The sequence below is a fragment of the Cricetulus griseus genome, chromosome 2 (assembly GCF_003668045.3).
Source record: "Cricetulus griseus strain 17A/GY chromosome 2, alternate assembly CriGri-PICRH-1.0, whole genome shotgun sequence".
NCBI lineage: Eukaryota > Metazoa > Chordata > Mammalia > Rodentia > Cricetidae > Cricetulus > Cricetulus griseus.
Genome location: NC_048595.1, coordinates 351209043 through 351232405, shown reverse-complemented (window position 1 = coordinate 351232405; position 23363 = coordinate 351209043). Strand labels below are relative to the sequence as shown.

The 23363-nt window shown below is 36.7% G+C and overlaps 1 protein-coding gene across 2 annotated transcripts in view; it reads right to left on the bottom strand.

The window, feature by feature from the left end:
- Positions 1 to 23363, bottom strand: part of LOC100768913 (cadherin-10) — a 115895-nt gene that overhangs the window by 47911 nt on the left and 44621 nt on the right. For both annotated transcript variants that reach the window (XM_035439149.1, XM_035439150.1), the window contains exon 2: positions 1261 to 1555. In XM_035439149.1, coding sequence (XP_035295040.1) covers positions 1261 to 1555 — 295 coding nt within the window. The remainder of the gene's footprint in view (positions 1 to 1260; positions 1556 to 23363) is intronic.

Here is a 23363-nt window from a genome sequence, read left to right as displayed (position 1 = left end):
TATAAATCAAATATTTTCATTTTTCTCATAAACATACCACATTCAGTAGCATTAAAATGTATTCCATTTTCTTAGACATTATAGCTTTGCCTTTCATTTTAGATATTTCACAATCCAATGGAGTGTTTCTGTATCTTTATGAAGGTGAGGTTTCAGTAGGGTTATTTAAATTGAGACTATAACAGCAGAGTTGTAATATGTAAATATTTTAATACAAAGATACTTCAATATTTCAGAAAATAAGAGCTATTCAAGGTTTTATTCAAACAAGTATGTAATCTAAACAAAATCTTTTAATAAATTATGACAACTTATGGAAGTGAAAGCATATCTTACTGATAGTACTCAGTAAGGTCATTTAAACGAGAATTATAAACACAGATTTTAATATGTAAATATTATAAGATGAAGTATTCCAGTATTTAAGTAAATAGGGGCTAATTAAGGTTTTCATTTGAATATGTAAATAGTCTAAATAAAATCTTTTGATAAACTGTGATGACTGTATGTAAGGGAACCCATGGCAAACCACTAGTACTCTTGCTGCACCAGAGTAGGGTTTATAGTTCTAAGTCTCTAATGGTTTATAGCTGCAGTATTTCTGTTGGAGGATTTAAAGTGTTTTTAAAGCATATTCCTTTGGAAAATGTACAGAAAAATTCTATACATGTATAAAAAATTCTATAAAATTTCTATAAACAATGCAGTATAGTAATTATTGAGGTAATTTTGCTTCATTAAGATTCATGTATAATCTAGAAACTATTCATAATATGCAGAAGCATATGCCCAGACTATGTCACTTATGGGACTGAGTATTCAGTATCTGTAAAGTGCCCAGTATCTGGTCCCTTGTGGACAGCAAGTAAAAAACTGTAATCCTTAGGTATTTGTCTTCAGGATCTTTCACGATTGCCATAAAAGTTCATATAACAAATGTCATTTTAGTTTTTGCTACTGAAATTTAGTGGTACTTTCTTGATTTTTGAGGGGTTATACCTGAATGTGTTGTGAAGGTTTGCAAATTCACAAGACATGCAAATTTTCTGAGTCATTGCTTATATATTCAAATATATAATGAAGGAATATAATATAAATACAAATATAAATGGATATATATGTATGTATGTATGTATGTATGTATGTATTTTAGCCAGGGAAGAAAAATGCAATTCCAATTAATTTAACAAAATATTATCAGAATTATTGGTAATTACGTTATACTTTTCATACCATCATAAAAATTGTAACTGCACTTACCTACAACAGACATTTCAGGAACACTAGCTGTATAAATTTCTTCTGGGAATGTTGGCTCATTGTCATTGATATCATGGATTTTGATCACAAATTCAGACTCTGGTTCTACCGGCCTCAGAGTTCTTCTATTAATAGCTTGTGCACGTAGAGTATAAAAGGCCTTTTCCTCCCTATCAATTCTTCTTGTGGCATGAATATCACCTGTTTTTTCATCAATAATGAAAAGAGTACCAGCTCCATCTCCAGATAAAATATATTTGAGTGATCCATCTCCTTTATCTTGGTCTGAATGAAGCTAGAGGAAATAAAAATGGGCATATACATGATGAGTCTAAAGAGGTACAGGCATAAAACAATTCAAAGATGGTCCTTCAACTCCCATCACAAATAATGGGGTCAGTAATCTCAATTCTACAAATCAGAATGGAGTAACTATAAATTCTATAACACTCAAGCACCAGCAAGAGCTTTTCATGTATCATTGTGATTTTTTATTCTAAGTAGAAAAAAACCCTCCAAAGTTAAAATAAGCTCCCTCTTCCTGTTTATTACACAAACATTTTATGAACAAATAAATCCTGATAGAGTCATAAGCCATGAGGATGTAAACAATGTATTTCCAAGTCTTTCTGGAAATGTAAGGTTAATATAATCTCACATTGGACAGGGAATTCAGCTCTTATCAAGTCATTTATTGGTTGTAGTTTTGCTTGGTAATTAGTAACATCATGGAATTTATAAGTCTTTCAATCATATATAAGCAGACTCCAAATGTGGGAATAATAAACATAATATTTGGTTTCGTATAAAAGATGCCAACTACCATGCAAATATTTGTAGGTCTTAGAACAAAGTATAGATATCTATGTAACATGGACACACATATACTAAACATCAAATAAGGTAAATAAACTATAAAGAAAAGTATGTTCGAATCTTGTACCTTGTCAAATATCTTCTTAAAATGTGCAAAGGATAAAAGAATTCAGGAAAAGACTGTGAGTCCCTTTCCCGTGTTTATAGCAAATTTACTCCTAAACTTTGAGAATTATTTCATTATATGAGTTGTATTTGGGATCATGTGCATAAATCAGCCTAGTGTGCATGTTGCTGCAGCTGAACCGTGGAACCAAAAACTATGTGTGTTGCCAAAATTCCACCTGTGCTTTTTTTCAAAGGTATCCTTAAAGGAAGCCAGCCAGGCTTGCAGATGCATGGGTCAGTGATTTTAGATGTTGGGAGAATGAACTGGAAATCATTTTATGACTAACAAGTAAACTCTAGGTTGCTGAGATCTGAAAAATAATATATCTTAAGCATCTTTACAGATAATGTTCCAAGGTAACATTGATCCATGTCCCCTTGTCATGGGATTCTTAGCTTGTGGAAGACACTTGTCCACCAAAAGAAGAGAAACTTTTTGAATAACTATGATTATTATTATGTCTTTAGTTGTACCACTGAACTACTGGTATTTAATATACCTTGATTAGAGTTTTAATATTTGTAATAAAATGTACTTTTTTCCTTAATAGTAAATCTGGCCTACAAATTTCATATGGAGGGAAAAAGTGAATAATGGGAAAGGAAATTTAACTGGGGAAAAAGATGGAAGGGAAGGGTGGAGAAGGGATTGGGGAAGAACAGCTAACTCTAGGGATGTTTTAAAGCCATATGAAAACTTACTGTTTTAAAAACTTAATACACATGTATATTCACATAAAAGGGATTAATTACAGTTACATTACTCAGAATATTGTATTCATTCCCGAAGTCGGAGGCTGCCAAATAAAAAGCCCAGCAATAGGTTTGGAAACCGTCCTTCTTTGTCAGAAGTTGCCTCATGACTCCCAAAGCAGGAAAGGATACTCATGCTGCTTTTTGTTTCCCATGAGAACTTGATAGTATTATCTACTGCTGAAGACACCAGACACAATGATCATAGACTTGGAGAAATCAATATAATACTGACTGGGAAGCTTCCTCTCTGTGGCTAGTGCTGGAAGGTGCCATTTAGGCTTCTGCAGAGGGGGAGAGCCAGCAATCTCACCAAGCTATGAAACTTGTTAACTTATATAATGATCAATATGGCAAGATTGCAATCAAGGATGCAATAGTAGTATGGATCATATGAGGGTAACCAACCATTTTTAAGATTCTATTTAAGATCTAAACCCACCCAAGAGAGAAACACACTCCCAGCCTAGCAAATATCACAAAGACCCTATGGTTTGGATGTTCATAGGCTCAGGGATGAACCTACCACTATGAATTCACTAGATGGACCCAGTAGTAAACCGCCCTCTAAATTCCTATCTGTCTGTTCAGAAGAGTGCCCTTCTCAGATTTCATCTAGAAAATCTTTCAGCAGTGGATAGTGGTCAGTGTAGAAACTGATAACTCATCAACTGCAGGGAATAAGTGAAGGTTGAAGACTGAGTCACAAAAGAGACATTGTATTGGAACATCTCCCCAAAGACGAGGTAAAGAAGTAGTTAGCAGGGACTATAGAGAAATAGTGTCTTCTGGACATACCAGGGCCACTGTACTGATGAATTCACAGCATCCAAGGTTACCTTTGTAAAATCTGAACAAAATCAAACCAGTCAATATTCCCAAATGGAGTTGGAAGTGGTACATGAGTCCCCACTGTTAACTGAAGAGCTGTGAACAGTTAGGGTCTATAGCAGAGGAAGTTTAAGTTGACTTTAGGGTGGTGAACTCCATTGGGTCAACCATGCCCCAGTGGATGGCCCCACTCCCAGAAGGACATGAATACCATAAATAGGCAAATAGCACAAATGGGCAATAAAATTAATAGAAGATAGGACATAACAATTGGGGAAGTAAGGATGTATCTGGAGAGAGTTAAAGGGAGAAGCTAGGGAGAATATGATCAAAATACATTATGTCAATTCTTAAAATTTTTAAATATTAAAAATAATATATAATTACAAGTGTTATGCATTTAATAGTCATGTAAAATGTAGTCATGAATCAAAAGAACGATGTATCTCTATTATGTATATTTTTAATATGGAGATAATATTTAGTAGTTACACAGAAATTTAATGGGAGTTATATATTTATTTATATAAACTGGATTTGCTCCTCAGGACATTTATATAAAAAACAAGATAGTCAAAGATGGATATTTTAAATTCATTATTTCCCATTTAATGCAAAAATGTTATTCAAATAAGATATTTTTCTTTAATGAGAATTTATGTTTATTTATAATAGACTAATAAATATGAGTGTTACAATATTTCTTGATTTTATACCTATGATTATTTGAGTGTGTGTGCCTGTGCTGCAGACAGACAACAACATTGTGTGTCTGTCTTTTTTAAAATTTTTTTGTTTGAATTAGAAACAAGATTGTTTTACATGTCATTTCCAGTTCCCTCTCCCTCCTCTTGTCCCCTGCCCCTGCAACTAATACCCTACCTATCCCATACCCTTTCTCCTCCCCAGGGAGGGTGAAGCCTTCCATAGAGGGTCTTCAGCATCTGTAATATCCTTTGGGATGGGGCCTAGTCCCATCCCATGCTTCTAGGCTCAAGGAGTATCCCTCTATGTGGAATGGGTTCGAAAATTCCATTCCTATGCTAGGGATGAGTACTGAACTACTACAAGGGAAACCATAGATTTCTGAGGTTTCCTCACTGACTTCCATGTTCATGGGATCTGGATCAGTCCCATGTTGTTTTCCCAGCTATCAGTCTGGGGAACAAGAGCTCTCCCTTGTTCAGGTCATCTGTTTCTGTGGTTTTCACCAGCCTGGTCTGGACTGCTTTGCTCATCATTCCTCCTTCTCTGAAACTGGATTGCAGTTCAGTTCAGTGTTTAGCTGTGGGTGTCTGCTTCTACTTCCACCAGCTGCTGGATGAAGGCTGTAGGATGGGATATAAGTTAGACTTCAATCTCATTATCGGGGAGGTGGGGGGCTCTCTAGCTCTGGTTTTTGAAACCTTGAGCTGGTTGCTCCAGACACATTGATAGTCTGGCCAGTCCTCAATTGCAAGCTGTTCTCCATGCTAGGTGCTGAGGATTGGAACTCAGATATTAATGCTTACACAGCAACCACACAGCAACTGAGTCATCTGCATAGCCCCCAAAGTTGTTATCTGAGCATCAAAATACAATAAAAACTCAAAAAAGCATATTTATACATGTTATTATATTACTAGTTAAAGAAGATTTACAAAAGTGGTTTACTTTGTTGAGATGAGTATGGCAATTAGATTTAGCAGTCCACTCTGTATACAACTTCATTCTTCTCACTTTCGGACAAGCAAATCATCACTAGTGACAGAATGGAAATACATATCTGAAATGTGTCTATATTTTAGAGATAAAAGAAGTCACAGAACACAGAGAATTTTACTGCATCTATAGCTATTTGAAAACAAGAATATGAGTAAACTCAGAAAGTATCTGTTATTAATCAAGAAACTCTCAGAAGTCACATTTGAGTGTGTTGTCCAGGAATCACTCTCAAGAAGTCAAAGATTGATGGTTATTAGTATCCAAAAATGTACTTGCTTGCTGGGAAACTCTCCAATTACATGCATTTGCAATACTGTGGTCATTGTCCCAGTGTCACTCTAACCATTACAGATTTCTTATTCAGCCTCAGAAACACAACAACTCAATGCTATTGGTGTCATTAATCACTTGACCAGCCAGCACTGTGGTTCACAGTAGTCAGTTCTTGTTTTTTATTGGCTATTCATTTACTTACTTTAATTTGAATATTCCATATTATCAGGTGCTTTTAAAACCAAATGAAGAATTCCATCTATGTTCTATGGAAGAATTAAAGGAGACATGCAAATCAAATATGCAGAGAAAGTCCTAAAGAGCTTGCAGGAGTGAATGCAGATCTATTAAGCAAGTAAAATCTAAGCTACCAGATACAGACTGAAAACAATTTTGAAACTGCAGCAATTCTAACTTTTACAAGCTTTCTATCCCAGAACAGGCAAATAGAGGACATAGACCTGGGGTACAGAATTATAGAAGGTAAGAGGGTGATGATTTAAAGTTGTCTGCTGCTCTAAGTTAAACATGCAAAGGAAAAGCCTTCCAGATTATACATTTATACAGCGGGGTTTGAATTTTTATAAAACTGAGTTTACAATAAAAACCACAGCTGGATTTTTACCTTCACTTAGGCCACAGAGAATAAAACTCAAATCTTGTAAATAGACCACATGCTGTGGGAGTTTCTGTTGGATTAGAAAATTGAACATGGCTGCAGAAAAGTTGAAGGAAGAGGGCTCTAAGTTAGACTGTGGCTTTAAGACTCAGACAATGAAAAAAATGTCTACTTTGTCCAACAGGAATACTATTAAGGGAAGAAAATGACAGCTACAAATGCAGGACTTTACACATAGAATAAGTGTTTCTTCAACCACTAGGTTTGGTAGTAGTGATGAATTGCTTTTTTGTTTGTTTGTTTTTTTTTTGTTGTTTGTTTAAAGCTCTGTCTTCTCAACAGTGTGGAAGGATTGAATACAACTGACCACTAGCACTGGAATAAAAGATAAAGATAATATTTGAATTCAATAGACAGGAACTGCAAGCAATGTTTTGTCTGTGCTGAAATTTTACATTTCCTGAGATATGGGTAATTAACCTATTTCATAAATAAAAACAAACAGGTTTCAAAGGGCTCTTCTAACTGGTATATTGGTGACAATGATTTCATTAGATTAAGAAAGAAACAAATGAACAAAATTCTTCAATAGTTCTTATCAAGTCTTCCGATGGTTAAGTCTGTTTATTATTAGATTTTTCACAACAGTTTTATTGTTTGTTTCCTTTGGCACAGTTTTTTAAATCAACTATAATTTGTACTTGAACAATTTACCATAAGTACATTATGCAAAACGACCCCTCTCACCCCCCCACCCACCCTTATCTGGGTACTATCCTCTTCACTACAAATCTGTCTGTCTCATTTTCAAGTCTACTGATTTTGATTTATGACCTACAGGTTTTATCCAGGACTATCTGTTTGACCACAGGTTTGGGGATATCCTAGGGAGCCCAGAAGGCTCAGCAGTGTGTACACAATTCCTCATTATAGAATCTATCACTAACCTGTAATCATTCAGTACAAAGTGAAGCCCTATGAGTCTGTCCTCCTCCCATGATGGATTGTTGACAGGGAAAAGCTTGTGTGGGGCCAGTGGGAATAACTGATGTGCTATGAACTAATGACTACAGCAGTTGGATTGAGTCTAAAGGACAGCAATCAGTATCTTTCATTATTAATTTACTTTCTATGCATAACTTCTCCACATTCTCCCTGGTATTGTTTCTTTCCTTAATCTTATACATGAGATAAAATACTATTTCTCATACAAACATATTTACTGGGATTGGACATGGATTTATTCCTTAAGAACTATTGCTTTCTCAGTATTCTACTTTTGTGTATTAGGCATCAATATTTACACTAATTTAATTGAATAAAGTCATGTATTGCATTTACAGTACAAAGAGATGGGGTCGCTTGATCATATACCCAAAGGCTCATAGCATCAACTTACAAAGAAAATAATATTTCTTATGGTTTTATATTTTGCTATTTTATTGTGGGAGACAAAGTATTTTAACACCAAAGGAAGAAAGAAAAAATACAAAAGAAAGAAAGAAGGGAGGAAAGAAAGAGAAGAAAAGAGAGAGAGAAAGGAAGGAAGGAAAGAAGGAAGGAAGGAAGGAAGAAAGAAAGAAAGGAAGAAAGAAAGAAAGGAAGAAAGAAGGAAGGAAGAAAAAAAGAAATAGAAAATAGATTATTGTGGCTTTGGCTGTGCTGTAACACCTGTTTTCCGGTGTGAAACATTTGGCCACAAATCTTTAAGAAGGATTTTATGTTAATACTGACCTTTCCTTTCCTTGAGGAAAGCCTATTAAAAATTCACAACCTGCTGTGTTCCTTGTAAATTCACCAGCAGATAAAGGACATGGCAAGATACATGACAACTAATGAAAATAGGACAACTGCTTCTGTACTGCACATTTAAAAGTCATCTACCGGTTCCCTAACTTTTTAACTCAGATAAGTTTAATTAAAACCTAATATTGTACTTGTTTATGTTGAACTGTTTTAATATTTTACCTGTAAGCAATCTATAGAGGTTAAAGAAAATTCCAAAACAAAAATTGAAGAATGCTTGGCATTTTAAAATATACCATATTTCTGACACACTCAAACACTCTTAAGTTTCTATGAAAAAAAAATTTTGTAAGACAAAAGGAATATGGTAGTCAACCTAGTTTCAAAATACCCATTTGGTATAAGAGCCAGAGTTGATAAATGTTTATTACACAAGAGTTAAATGAAGGTATATTTCAGTATAGATAGTGCGTTGTGGAAACTTGTTTTAGCTTTTCAGTCTTTTATACTCAAATTCTGAGGATTGGGTGGGTTCCAAATAAAAGAAAGTTATGTCTTTCAGTTCTAGAATTGATGGAGTGGCTTTCCTGACTTATGTCCTCCATAGTCTCATATCTTTAAGCATTTGGTCTTCAGCTAGTGGCTATGGAACCTTTAGGAGTAGTACATCACTCTAGGCAAACTCAGGGGGTCAATGGCTTTGTTCCACTTGGCTCTCTGAATTTTGGTCATAGTTGAAGATATGATTTCTCTTCATCCTACAACCAGCTGCCAAGCTTTTTCCTGCCATGCCTCCCCTACCTTTATGACTATCTCTCTGTAACCATAAGATAAAATCCTCTCTTTTTCTAGAAGGTAATGTTGGTCATTGTTTTACAATAAAAAAAGTAGCTGATACCTTTGGGAAGTCAAGGATCACTGTGCCAAATTGCTCACTTTGGTTGGGGGTTTGCTTCCTTGAGCATTTTCATGTCTACTAGCTGCTTTTCTTCACTGTTGTGAAAACGGACAGGGTTTTCCTTGGGGACTTGGAAAGAACACTGATTTAATGCATGAGAATTTGTGCTATTTCAGCTTTTATATCATTGTAATGAAGTGCTTAAGAGTCTTGACACTTCCAGCATTGTTAAAAGGGCCAGTTAGAAGGTTCTTGAGACTTAGCATAGAAACTAGCTGTAAACCTCTATGAAACCACTAAAAATACAGTTACATAGCATCAATGTACAAATGGTGGGGAGAGTACACAAAAGCATAGGAAGTATTAGAACAGAGTAGAACTAAAATCTAGTACAGATAGTTAAGTTCTGTGGCTGGGAAGGCATTTCCAGCAACTGAAGCACAGGGTGGCATGAGGTGGATTTAGCCAACCTTGTCACTCTGAAATGACTACCATAGTCCACCTTGCTTCTCTTTTGGTTGTATATATTCATCATCTTCCACTTTCTTTGGCAGACATTATGTTTGAGACATTTTCAGTGTGCAAGGGTGTCCATTGGATTCTTCTCAGTCCTGGGATTCTTCTCAGCCTCATGGTTACATGCACTTCCTTCTCAGGGATTCTGAACATGGTGTACATTCTCTGACCTTCCTAGCTTTCCTTTAAAGTTTGAGTGGAAGGTGTCACAAAGCCATGGGTTTTACATTCTGTGTGCTTCCAGTGTGAGCAGGAGATGAATACTATCATGCCCAGTGCTGTCAGATCAGTGCTGGCTACTTCCCCTTGGAAAATAGCTGAATCCTTTCCTAATAGAATTGTTGTATATAACTTCTTTGATAAACCTGTATGTGCACTTCACTGGGGAGCTCCATATATTTTAATTGAGACTGTCTTTTAATTGAGTATAGAGTTTTAATTGAGTATAGAGTTTTCATATCCTTGATCATGCAATGGGTAAGGTTTCACAACTTCCTGAGACAGTTTTCCCACCTTGATGTCAAAAATCACTTGGATTCTATTAATCATGTGATTTCTCCTCCAAGAAAACACCACATTTTCAACTTTTATATTCTGCATTTTAGTCACACACTTATTGTAAATTTTACTATATCCAAATATCTATAATCATTCCATAGTACCAATGATGGAGTATAATAAAATTTATTCCACCTTCAAAATCAGCCTCTCACAAAGCTTCAGGACATAGATACAGTGTGCAGAAGTGATATGTTGCTCAGCTTTAATGGGGTGGGGGGCTCAATCCTGAGTCATCTTGTCATTCCAGAAATTGTTGTCTCCCTAAGAGAGGCTTTATACCATCTCAGGAGTATTTGAGGGGTGGGCTGGAGGAGGTGGGGTGGGAGGAGAAGGGAGGAGGGAAACTTGGGCTAGTATGTAAAATGAAAAATAATTTACATAAAAAACTTGTTTTTCCAAAGGGTTAGAAAGAAGAAATTCATTAGCACAGTGAAACTTAAATATACAGGTCCATTCCCCTATAGACTACTTGTTCCCAACTGAAACTCCACAAGCAATGTTTACTATCTACTTTCAATTGGATTTTTCTTTTCTAAATTCTGATTGAAATTACCTATTAGGCATTATTTATAATTTTCTTAAAAAAACTTTTATTCTTCTCTCACGGGTTACATCCTGACTGCATTTCCCCTCCCTCCATTCCTCCCAGTCCCTCCCACCTTCCTAGATACAGGCCTGGGTTTCCCTTCCAAAAACAACAACAAAAATAGAGCAAGCCTTCCAGGGCAGTCTAAAAAGATACAGTAAGACTGGGGTAGACCCATACAAAGTCAATGTAGCTGCATCAGTCTCTATGATCCTCTGTGAAGCCTGCTCAGTTGATTCTGTGACCAGTTGTCTCATGATGTCCTCTCTGATGAGAAAATGACTAGGCACTGATCTATGAGTATAGCAGAATGTCATTGGGAATTTCCTTCTTTCTTTCCTTCCTTCTTTCCTTCCTTCTTTCCTTCCTTCTTTCCTTCCTTCCTTCCTTCCTTCCTTCCTTCCTTTCTTTTCCTCAGTTGTGTTTGGTTTTAGTACTCGCATCTATATGGCTATCCAAATTATTCCCTGATTTCAAAGGCTTTTGAACAACACGGCCAGATAGTCAAATGAAAAATTTCACTTCAATACTAGTTTCCTAAATTAGTCAGACTTTTGAAATGTCATGAAAAAGATAATTCTAGCTGACTACAACTTAAATGAAGGAAATAGTTCTTGGTTCCCTGTTTTGGGATTTACAGTAAATTAAGTCGGCAGGGGTGTAGTGGAGCTGATCTACACAACTCAGGGGACTCAAGTAACTTATACCTTTCATAGACTCTTACAGTTAACTACCCTCTAACACAGCAGTTCCCAATCTGTGGGTCAAAACCCCTTTAGGGTTGAATGACCCCTTCACAGGGGTCACCTAAGACCATTGCAAAGCATAGATATTTACATTAAAATTCATAACAGTAGTAAAATTATAGTTATGAAGTAACAAGTAAACTAATTTCAGGGTTGGGGTCACCACAACATGAGGAACTATATTAAAGATCAAAGCATTAGCAAGGTTAAGAACCACTCTTCTAACCAGTCCTCACCCTCTACTTGCCAACTCTTCTGCATAAGCTGTCCTACATCCTGGTTTGAAATTGACTAGACTTCTAGACATTCCTCCAATCAATGAAGTTGAAAATAATCAGTCAATATCTTAATACTCTTTCATCCCTACGAGCCTGTTACCTCTCAAAGACTCTACCCCTAGGGCCTTGGTCCACACTTGACTCCCCATGGGAAGCCTCACCCTCTCTGAGGAGAGAATGGTGTAGGGTGGGAGAAGATGGGGAGAGCAGGATGAGGAGAAGGCGTGGAAACTGGGATTGGTTTGTAAAATGACAAAAGATTGTTTTAAAACTTAAAAAAGTCTTAAAACAGATCCCACCCCTAATGGTCAGAAAGTAGAAATGTGAATTTTATAGGAAATACAAGTCTTTGTCTTTCAATTTCAGGTCATTTTTTTATTTCAATGTCCCTCAGTAAGTGAATTCATAAAGTAACAAAATATTTACTTATACTATAGATGGAGTTTAACTTATTATTAAGAGATTGGAAATAAAAGTTCATTAAGTAATTGTGAGAAGTTTTATTTAATGATATGTCTAGTGAAAGACAAGAAATCAGAAAAATTAATCAACTATTTCTTTTATGGAAATATTCAGAATAGTTGACAACATTTTTGATATTGATAATTGTTTGTGTTTGACTCCAGTTCAAAGACTGAGGAAGGAAAATGGAGATCAGAATGAAACCTGTAACAGATTGAGTCTCCTTTATAATTTTGATTAATGAATTAAGCGAATTAGAATAAATATTATTTCAATGTAATGATTTCTCTCTGTGTCTCTCTTCTCTTGCTTCTCTGTCTCTGTCTCTGTCTCCCTCCCCCCCTCTCTATCTCCCTTTCTCTCTCCCTATGTGTGTGTGTATGTAGGTGAGACAATGTGTGACTGCATGCATTAACCTAAAATATCAGAAATTATTAAGCAGATTCTCTGAAATACACCTCTAATTTTATGCTCCATTTCCTTTCAAACAACTGAGACACTTTATATTTATTTTTAAAAATTCAGGAATGTGACAAATATGCCATGATGTACAGGTGTTGTCAACATTGGCATGATGCTCTAATTGCTCCAGAAAGTAACATTGTAGCAAAAACTGAAGCACTGAATCAAGAGGCAAATTGGCATCCAATAAAGAGACAAAGTGTATCTAGCATCAGAATACAGCTGAAAGCATGGGAAAGCCAGCAAAGACCTGCTCAGAAATAAGTAAGCAGTTCTTCACTTGGTTGTGGCTGAGGAGTAATAGGGGGAAGTGTGGAAGACCCTGATACAATGTGGTAAGTTAGCAAAATAAGTTGGAAAATGACCCATGTTTCTATCTGTCCCAACCAGGAATTCTGTGTAAATATTGATGAGGCAGGAATGCATAGGTCAGTTTTATAAAGGATTCTCCATTCAAAAACAGAAATGTAACAGAGCAATGACAGAGATCATACAACCACTCAAATAACTTTTAAATGTGCCATATATATTTTATTTACCTTGATAAATACACTTCTTAGCAATTATTGTGACCAGGATTTAGATGTATTTATAAAACAGTACTTGGAGATTGGGGGGGGCATAAAAAGTACCAGAAATATGGTTGGTTTATCATTATAAAATCGTGATCCAAAGAGCTCTTCAAAGAACAAAATCAAACTAAAGAAACAACATCCTCCCCTAAAAAATATCAAATAATTAGGTCTAAATTGAGTAACTAGGAAACCATCACATCTGATTTTCTACAAACTGAGACAATTAAAATTGTTACTATGTATCAACCTGAGTTGAGTGCTCGTTTTGAAGCTCTGGGAGAAATAGTCCTCTTTTTTGTTGTTGTTTTCTTTGGTTTTTTGTTTTTGTTTTTGTTTTTGTTTTTGTTTTTCCAGATAGGGTTTCTCTGAATTGATTTGGAGGGTGTCCTGGAACTAGCTCTGGAGACCAGGGTGGCCTTGAACCACAGAGATCCACCTGACTCTGCCCACCCTCCCCAAGTGCAGGGATTAAATGTGTGTGCTACCAATGCTCTTCCCTGAAGTAGTCCTCTTTTATAGTGAAGTGTTTCTCACTAAAGAAGAAAACAAGCAGTTTTTTTTTTTTTTTTCAATTAAGGAACTGAACAAACTTGGCTGAAGTTACCAACTTGACATAACCTAGCATCACCAAAGGAGAGAATCTCAATAGTGGCACTGCCCATATCCGTTGGACTATAGGCATATTATGGAAAACTGTTTTAATTATTAATTGATGTAGGATGGCCAAGCCCACTGTGGGTATCACCATTCTTAGATCCACGTTCATGCCTTGTTTAAGAAATCTAGCTAAGCATGAGCTTCTGAGTGAGCCAGGAAGCAGCATTTGTGCACAGTTCCTGATACTTGAGTTCCTTCCATGACTTTCCTCAATGATGCACTGTCACCAGAAAGTGTAAGCCAGATAACCCCTTTCCTACTCTAAAAATGAACAAAAATAAACACCAGGCAGGATTTTACAGCAGTTTTAAAGGTTCTAGAAGTAACATCCTTTTATTTACATTGAGGAGGCTCAAACTGATACCAGATTACACCAAAGATGCTGTTCTATTTAGTTATTCTTTCATACACATAGCTAAACAGGGACTTAAAGTATGGTGAGAGAAAATGTAAAACGATGCTGAAGGAGCTAGTCTAAGGATCATGACATTCACTGATAGAGTTTATATAAATATTTGTTTGATTTATTTCTCTACATTAAATTGAAGAGAGTTCAGTTCTTCAGGGCTCTAAAAGTTTTGGAGACTGATGCTACAGAATTTTTATTAGAAGCTCTTTGGAGCTTATGGAGACACTTTCTTCCTAGAAGCCATAGGCTATTAAGTATATGACCTGACACCCCAGGAGTATCATAAAGGAGAGAAAATAGGAATGATGTTTAGATGCATATAGTCACCGTTTGCTTTTGTTATGAGACTAAAAGAAACTGGAAAAAAGAATATCAATGCTTTCTTAGGAACAGCTAACATACACATGTGGTATGCACATAAAAATGATGTAGATACAGTATGCGGGATTACAAAGAGGCCTGGAAATATAGTCTTAAGCAAAGAAAGAATTGGAATCACTTTAGGTACTTATCTCCAACTGCTCTCCTTGATGTATTCTCCCTTTTAATACTTATTCATCTGTAACAAGTCTGATGTATGCCTTATTACCAAAACAAGTGAAGTTTTCCATCCCCATTATGTTTCCATCTCTTGTTGTCAATATCCAGACTTTACTTTTTTAGAGTGTATACATGGATGCCTATAATTGTCTCTGCATTATATGTAACTGCATAAACTTTAGGGACACACACACACACACACACACACACACACACACACACACACACACATATATATATATAAAACATTTGATTATTTTGAAATATTATTTTTTAAATATTTTTCCAGAGTATCATGTGTTTATTTTGGATCTAACGATAGCATCTGCATTGTTTTCTACTCCTACTATTCAAAGTACATATCAAACATGTATTAATAGAACTCAATTAACATCACAGTCAAACTCTGCAAATGTTCTTTAGAGGAAGAAATATGAGATATATATCATAAGATTTATTTGAAAAGAAAACATGAAGAATTTGAGTTAAATGAAATTATAAAAATTACATTGTAAAAAAGAGGAACGGTTATTATGTTAAAACTATAATTTTTGTGTTAAGAATATCTTTTCCTCTACTAGCACAGAGGTACATGGCAGGAAGATGATCAGTATGTGGCTAATCTGGGACACATCTCTAGATACTGACAAAAAACAGAGAGAAGTAATGTGGGAGGGAGGGAGAGAAAGGAACATTATTCTTCATATCTAAGTTCAAATTAAGTACAAATTTGGGCTAATTTGAATATGAGACATGTTTTAACTGGTGAACATGTAAATAAAACTTTTAGACATTCAAATATAGATTTTTTTCTCTGCATCAGGAATCTGTGTCACTGTAAACATCAGCAAATTTTGTCAGACGTTGCACTAGTTAAACCAGTAAATGGATGCTGCCTTACCCAACAACAACTTGAAGAATATCCAAATAGTTCAAAAATAAAGTAAAAAAGAAAAAGAATGAATAAAATACGAGGTTATTATGACTCAATTATTATAAAAGTAGTAAGAAATGAAGTATAAGGATAGGAGTTGTAGAAACTTATTTATACATGTAAAGGAGAGATTAAACTGGCTAACAATTTAACCAGGACAATAACCCATTCAGACATCCCATGATAGCAGATAAAAACACCAACACCAGAAATGAGTAATGTTATTTTGAGTTGTTTGCCTGTAGAACACTGAAGAACCACCAAACATCACAGGTTATTGCCAAAGCTATTGTTTAACACCCAGAACTTGACAGCCCAACCTTATTGACAAAGACACACACATATCAGTCATAGAACATACATAATTCTAAACATGGTACTCATTTGGAGCATTTGTCCTTACTGGCTAATCTCATAGTGCTAGAAGGTGCTATGCATATTACAGAAGGAAAATCACCTAATTGTCAGTTTTGTCTAGCTGCAAAATCTATGAAATAAAATAAGAATTGCTTTGGCAAGATATGTTTAGTGATATAATAGTAGTACATGTGTTTGGGGAGTAACTGTGTAACTGATTTATTGATTGCTAACTGTCATAATCCAGAGACACTTGAGAAGAGGGAAATTCAATTAACAAATTTCTGTCTGGCTTTTCTTTCTTTTTTTTTTTTTTTTTTTTGCCTAGCATAGTATGGGTAGAGCCATCCATGGGAAGGTCTTCTTGGTTTGTATAAAACAATATGGTGAATGAGTCATGGAAAGCAAGCAAGTAAGCAGCATGCTTCCATGGTCTCTGTTTCAGTTTCCACATTCAGGTACTTGCCTTGATTTCTTGCCTTTGCTTTCTACAATGATGAACTATGCTTGGTGCATGTAAAACAAGCAAACAACAGCAACAAAAATCTTTCTCCTCTCCAAGTTGCTTTTGGTCATGGCAATAGAAACCTACATAGGACAATAACCGCATACTACTTTCTGAATAAGGCCCACTCGAAGAGATGGAACTTCCTGGCTAGATAGGTCATAGGCCATGGGCACGACTCACAACTACTATTCCACAAAATGAGAATAGTATAAAAATGACTCCTGATGACTTAGTGCCACAACATAGTGCATCTCTCAACTGTCAACAGAGAAGCTTCTTGCAACAGATGGCATTTAACATGGAGACCCATAACTGATCAAGATGTAGAAAATACCAGTCTGTGGAATGCTCAAACCTAAATGAGATGTTGACATCATAGGATGATCCACAAGGCTCAAGAATACTCAAGTAAGAGGGGCCAGAAGGACTGTTAAGAGCCAAAGGTGGTAGATAACTACAAATGAACTGTGTTGTCTGGACCCAGCAGGGCAGTTTTACATATGAACACTGAGGTATTGTGATGACATGCACAATATCTGCACAATTTCAAACCAGATAAAATTTCAGTATGGAAAATATATGTAAGCATGAAGCCCCACCCTGATTTGAGGTCTAATAGCTACTGGGAAAGGAAGAGGGAGAGTCAATGGTCTTTAAGCATATGACCCCTGTATGTGTGAACAAATGCTAGGTCAGGTCCAATACACAAAACTACTTGAATATTACAGATTTCATTTGATGGGCTTAAAATACAATAGCAACAAGGAAAGAGAGAAGCAGAAGTTGAGTGAGTAGGCAAATGAGGGTGTATATGGGTAAAGCTGGGTTAGCGAAGTAAATATGATTAAAATACATTTTACGAAATTCTCCAAAAATAACTAAAATATTGTTTTTAAAATTACAGAAAATGGCAAGGCAGTGGTGAGAGGCAGAGGCAGGTGGATCAGCCCCCTTCCTACTGGAGAATATTTTCAACTATTTGAGGAAAATGAGGAGTTTTATGGGTGGATAATTGATGGGTGTGGGTATTAAGGATTTGATGCTTTCAGTTGTTGAGAGTGGAAAGTCAGGGATTTGTAGGGTAATGAAAGATAGATATCTTAAAATTGCCTCAAAACAAAAGCAGGAACTTGGGGCTGAGATGAGGGGCTTCCTGCATGGTTAGGAAAAGTAGGTAGAGAAAAATCTACTAAACCCTATTGTGTTAAAAAATTCCATGATGATATGTAGAAACTTATCTGCTAAACTAATAATAGATTTTAAAGTTGATGCCACAGCCTAGATTCAGAAATACATACAGTGCTTTTCATAATTTTTGCTTTATTCACTTATTCTATGAACAAATCTTTTTTTACTTTGAAATAAATTCCCAATAGTTTTTTAGAGTCTCCAATGCTTCTGTCATCTGCCCAGAGTCTATCAACTATGCTCTTTGATCATTGCTTAGCTTCCATTTACATCATTTTATGGTTAGTTTACCTAATACTCAGATAGTTCATTCTTAATGTAAAATTGTGAATGTTACTACCATGCTCCAAGCATCAGACTTTCTGTCCCTTGAAGAGATATACTACATGTGCAATTCCTAGGAAATACTCACTTAACTTTTTAAAAATTGTCAGGCTTACTGTGTGTGTTCCTACCTGCCTTTCCACGTGGTACTCTTGAACTGTAGTGTTATTGCTCTCAATTTAAAAGATGATTTCTATATGCTGATTTACCAATGTGTAATTATGCAGGTTTGAGATTTTTCTTTCAGTAATAATAGGTTCTTGTATCCTAAAGAAATATTTGATTTTAATAGTCAAGTTCATCCATCAGTCACTGCACAACTCTTGAAGAGCCATTATAGAAATAATCTACTAGCTCACTGTCAAGCATATGGCTTCACCCCATTTTTGATATTTAAACATTTTCATAGCTTTATTTTGAAATTTAAGGATATTTACAATATGTGTTTGGCTATATGTACAGAATGTACAGACATCACACATGGAATGTTCTGCTTATCAGGATTGGCATAGAATAGGCATTCTGAAGTCACTGATTTTAACTGGAATTAAGTCATCCAAATACTTTTAAGTAGCCATGGCTGTTTTCTACAGTGCTGATTTCATCCCATTTGTCTATTAGCATTTCACCACCACTGTTGTTTGAGTACCTCTAGCAAAAAAGCATGTACTGGGTACTTAATTGTCACTGCAACTGTGTTGGGAGGTAAAGCCTTAAGTTATCAGGCCACAAGACTTCGAGAGTGCTACCCTTGTAGAGACTGAGGCCCTTATCAAAAAAGCGTGGGGATGGTCTGTGAGTAAAAGGACATGTTTGCTTCTCTCTTGATCTCACATCCTCTGGAGCTTGAACCAAGGGACAATACATCAAAATGGCTCTTGTCAGGTGCCAACACATTAGCATTGGGCTTCTCACTTTTCAGAAATGTGAGAAAAAAATTCTGATAAGTTTCTGTGGTACATCAGCAAAGACAAAGGAGAGAACCACTGTCACTTTTCAATACTCCAGCTTCTAAAGTCATACAAAAATTACAAAAATATATTCAAATAAGTATCCTTCCTCATCTGTATTCTAAAACCTGGCTTTCAGCTTACAACATAGATTTTAAATAAGTATGTCAGCTTCTACATAATAAGAAAAATCCATGGTAAATTTTAATCAAAATTGCAATCAGTTTACAAATTAGATTTAAATCATATGATTGGGAATTTATGCATACTTTTCTCTTTAAATACTATTTATAGCTCATTTTATAACCTCATTTCATTGGGTTTTGATATTAGTTTAAGAAACTCTGTCTTCTGAGTATGACATGGACATTCCTATTTTGAAATCGTAATGATTATCTTTAAGACAACAAGATCATCCCAAGACTGACTCAATTATCATTCGTCCTGGAAGAGCCTGCGGACCCATACATCTCTTAACCAACATTCCTCCATCTAGAAATAAGTTGTTGGCAATTGCTGGAAGAAGGGAGAAGAATGCTCATAGATCTAGATGTACCCTGGTCCCTGTAATTAGCCCCAATTAAACTAACCAGCTCACCAAGCTAGTTTTAGGTGGGATGATTTCTATGGTCTGCTACTGCACTCTCTGCTTGAGTAAATTAGAAGTAGATTCAGGAGGAAACATGACTCAATCTAATATAACCCTTCCATAGGTGGCTCAGTTTTATTGTAAGAATTTATGAGAAACTTTGCTGTCTGTTGATACTTTGAATTTGCCAATGTGTTTTCAGTTTACTTCACTAAAACTTTATAAACGTAATTTTCTTGTGAATTTGCTTATGATCTCAAAGAAATCTGATATTCCTTTGGGAATTATGTTGAATACTTTCATTCCATCTCTTAGGCTTGATCAGTATACAATTCTTCACCCATTGGTCAACCTTTGTCAACGTGATTAGAGCTGAATACAATAAAGACTTTAGTTCTATTCCTTTATAAAATCAAGGGTTAACTTCTTTTATCACACAACATATTTCGACCAATATTACAGTCTTCTTTTTTATCATTTATTTCGTTTTTTCAAATTGTGCTTTTAATTTTTTTATTTAGAAAGATTATTTTACATGTCAATCCCAGTTCCCTCTCCCCTCTCCTCCCCTGCCCCCCCAACTAACACCCTACCTATCCCATACCCTTTCTGCTCCCCAGGAAGGGTGAGGCATTCCATATGGTGTCTTCAGAGTCTGTTATATCCTATGGGATAGAGCCAGGTCCACCCCTTTGTGTCTAGGCTAGGGAGTATCCCTCCATGTGAGATGGGCTCCCAAAGTCCATTCCTATGCTAGGGATAGGTACTGATCCACTACAAGGGGCCCCAAATGTTTCTGAGGTCTCCTTGCTGACACCACATTCAGGGGGTCTGGATCTGCTCCATGCTGGTTTCCCAGCTATTAGTCTGGGAACCAAGAGCTCCCCCTTGTTCAGGTCAGCTGTTCCTGTGGGTTTCACCAGCCTGGTCTGGACCCCTTTGCTCATCACTCCTCCATCTCTGCAACTGGATTCCAGTTCAGTTCTGTGTTTAGCTATGGGTGTCTGTTTCTACTTCCTCCAGCTGCTGGATGAAGGCTATAGGATGGGATATAAATTATTCATCAATCTCCTTATCAGGGGAGGGGATTTAAGGTAGCCTTTCCTCTGTTGCTTAGATTGTTAGTTGGTGTCACTATTGTAGCTCTCCAGAAATTTTCCTAGTGTCTGGTTTCTCTTCAAACCTACAATGTCTCCCTCTATCATAGTATCTCTTATCTTACTCTCTTCTGTTCTTTCCTAAACTCAACCTCCCTGCCCCATTATGTCCTCCTCAATCCTCCTTTTCTCCCCTTCTTTTTATCAAGACTATGTTAAGAAACATTATGATAGGCAGGACAAATTTGAGGTTGAGGGTTTTGTGGTTGGGTTGGTGTCCAGGTTTCTCTTTCTGTACCCGAAAGAGTACATTCTGACTCCAAATAGACTAAGACCTTGGGATATAGGCTCAATGCAGGCACCAGCTGGACCTCTCTACATTCAAGGAGTTTTATGGACATTGTTCTTAGCAATGCCACCCCACTGCCAGTTCCCAGCCTTTTGTCTATCATCATCCTGTACTGTTCAGGGATCTCAGAGGACCCTCATCAGCCAATGACTCAAATAAATGTGACCTGGTTCAAACTGCTAGAAGCCTTGCCTGACTACAAAAGATGGCCAGTTCAGACTCTATCTCCTCTATTACTTGGTGTTCTTTTTAGGATCACCCCCATAGATGCCAGGAACTTTACATTCTACTAGTTTTCCACATCACCCACCAATGCTCCTCACTTCTAGCTGTCTCTCCCAGTACTCTCATTCTGTCCATCTTTCCAGTAGTATGGGAATGGCAACCAACTTGAGGCCCATGCTAGAAGAGGGAGCCCATGCACACTACTGTAGGGACTTCTAGGAACCAAAGACTATATATCTCAGAGATGTAGGGTAGACACAATCACTACTGGGTGAAAGAAAGAAAGAAAGAAAAAAGAAAGAAAGAAAGAAAGAAAGAAAGAAAGAAAGAAAGAAAGAGAGAGAGAAAGAAAGAAAGGAAAGGATTCCTAATGATATTTTGCTATAGTCATGGATAATAGATCATGGATCAGACCCTTGTCCAGTCATCAGAAAGACTTCATCTGGCAGCAGGTGGGAACAGGTGCAGAGAAACACACTAAGACAATATGTGAATAGTTAGTCTAAACTGGAGACCTCCTTCATGTCTCTATTCTCAGAGATCAGGATTCCTGAGAAAGAGGTGGAAGGTAAGAGTCAGAAATGACGAATGATACCAGGAGAACATGGCTCACCAAATCAACTAAGCAGGGCACATATGGACTCACAGAAACTTAAGCAACAACCATGGGACCTATATTGGTCTGCACTAGGTCCTCTGTATATATGTTATGGCTATAAGCTTGCTGGGTTTTCTTTTGTTTTAACTTTTTTTTTTGTGGGACTCCTAACATTGGGAGCAGATGTATCTCTGACTCTATTTAAAGCTATTGGGACTCTTCCTCCTATTGGGTTCCCTTGTCTAGTCTAGATTTGAGGGCTTTTGCCTTCTCCTATTGGATCTATTCTCCTTTTTGTCTACCTGCTCCTAGAAGCCTGTTAATTTCTAAAGAGGAAACAGAAAAAGACTTTATCAGGTGTAGAAGTAGAGGAAGGGGGACTCTGGACACACCTCACCCCTGTCTGCACACTGCTCTCTGTCCTGCGGTGAGGGCCTGAGTTTCAGGTGAATCTGGGCACTGCTCTGCCCCCCAAAACTCCCCCATCAACCCCTGCTAGCTTCTGCCTGAACATCCGCCATGGACAAGAGTGGACCTGCCCCTACCGGAAGGCACACCCTGAGTACAGACACACCTCACGGTTGTCCACAAACCACCCTCTACCATCTGGCTGCCGCCAGAGGCTGAGCCCTCCACTTGCCACTGGAGAGAGGGGGAGACCCCACTTGCATTCACTGGAAGGAGGGATGGGAAGAAGACAGAGTAAGAACACATTCAACAACAGAAAGACCAAGATGACACCACCACAATCTAAGGATCTAAGGATCACACACCAGCAAGATATGAAAAGCCCAGTGCAGAGGATGTAGAAGATATGCACTTCAAAAATTATCTTAGGAAGATGATAGAGACCTTTAAAGAGGAAACAAGAAAATCCCTTAAAGAAATAGAAGAAAAAACAAGCAAAAAATTACATGAAATGAAGGAAAAGACAAGCCAAAAAATCCAAAAAGTAAACAATCTCTTAAAGAATCTAAAGAAAGCCAAGAAAAAAACAACCAAACAAGTGAAGGAAGTACTTGAAACAGTCTGAGGCAGGAAAGCTGAAATAGACACAATAAAGAAAACACAGAATGAGGCATGTTGGAAATAGAAAGGCTGGATAAATGATCAAGAATAAAGATGTGAGTACAACAAATACAATTCAAGGGATGGAAGAGAGAATCTCAGTTGATGAAGACTCCCTAGAGGATATACAGACATTGACCAAAGAAAATCTCAAGTCCAACAAATACCTAACACAAAATATCCAGGAAATATGGAACACCGTGAAAAGGCCAAATCTAAGAATAAGAGTTATAGAAGAAGGTGAAGAAATGCAGCTCAAAGGTACTGAAAAAATATTCAACAAAATAATAGAAGAAAACTTCTCCAACCTACAGAA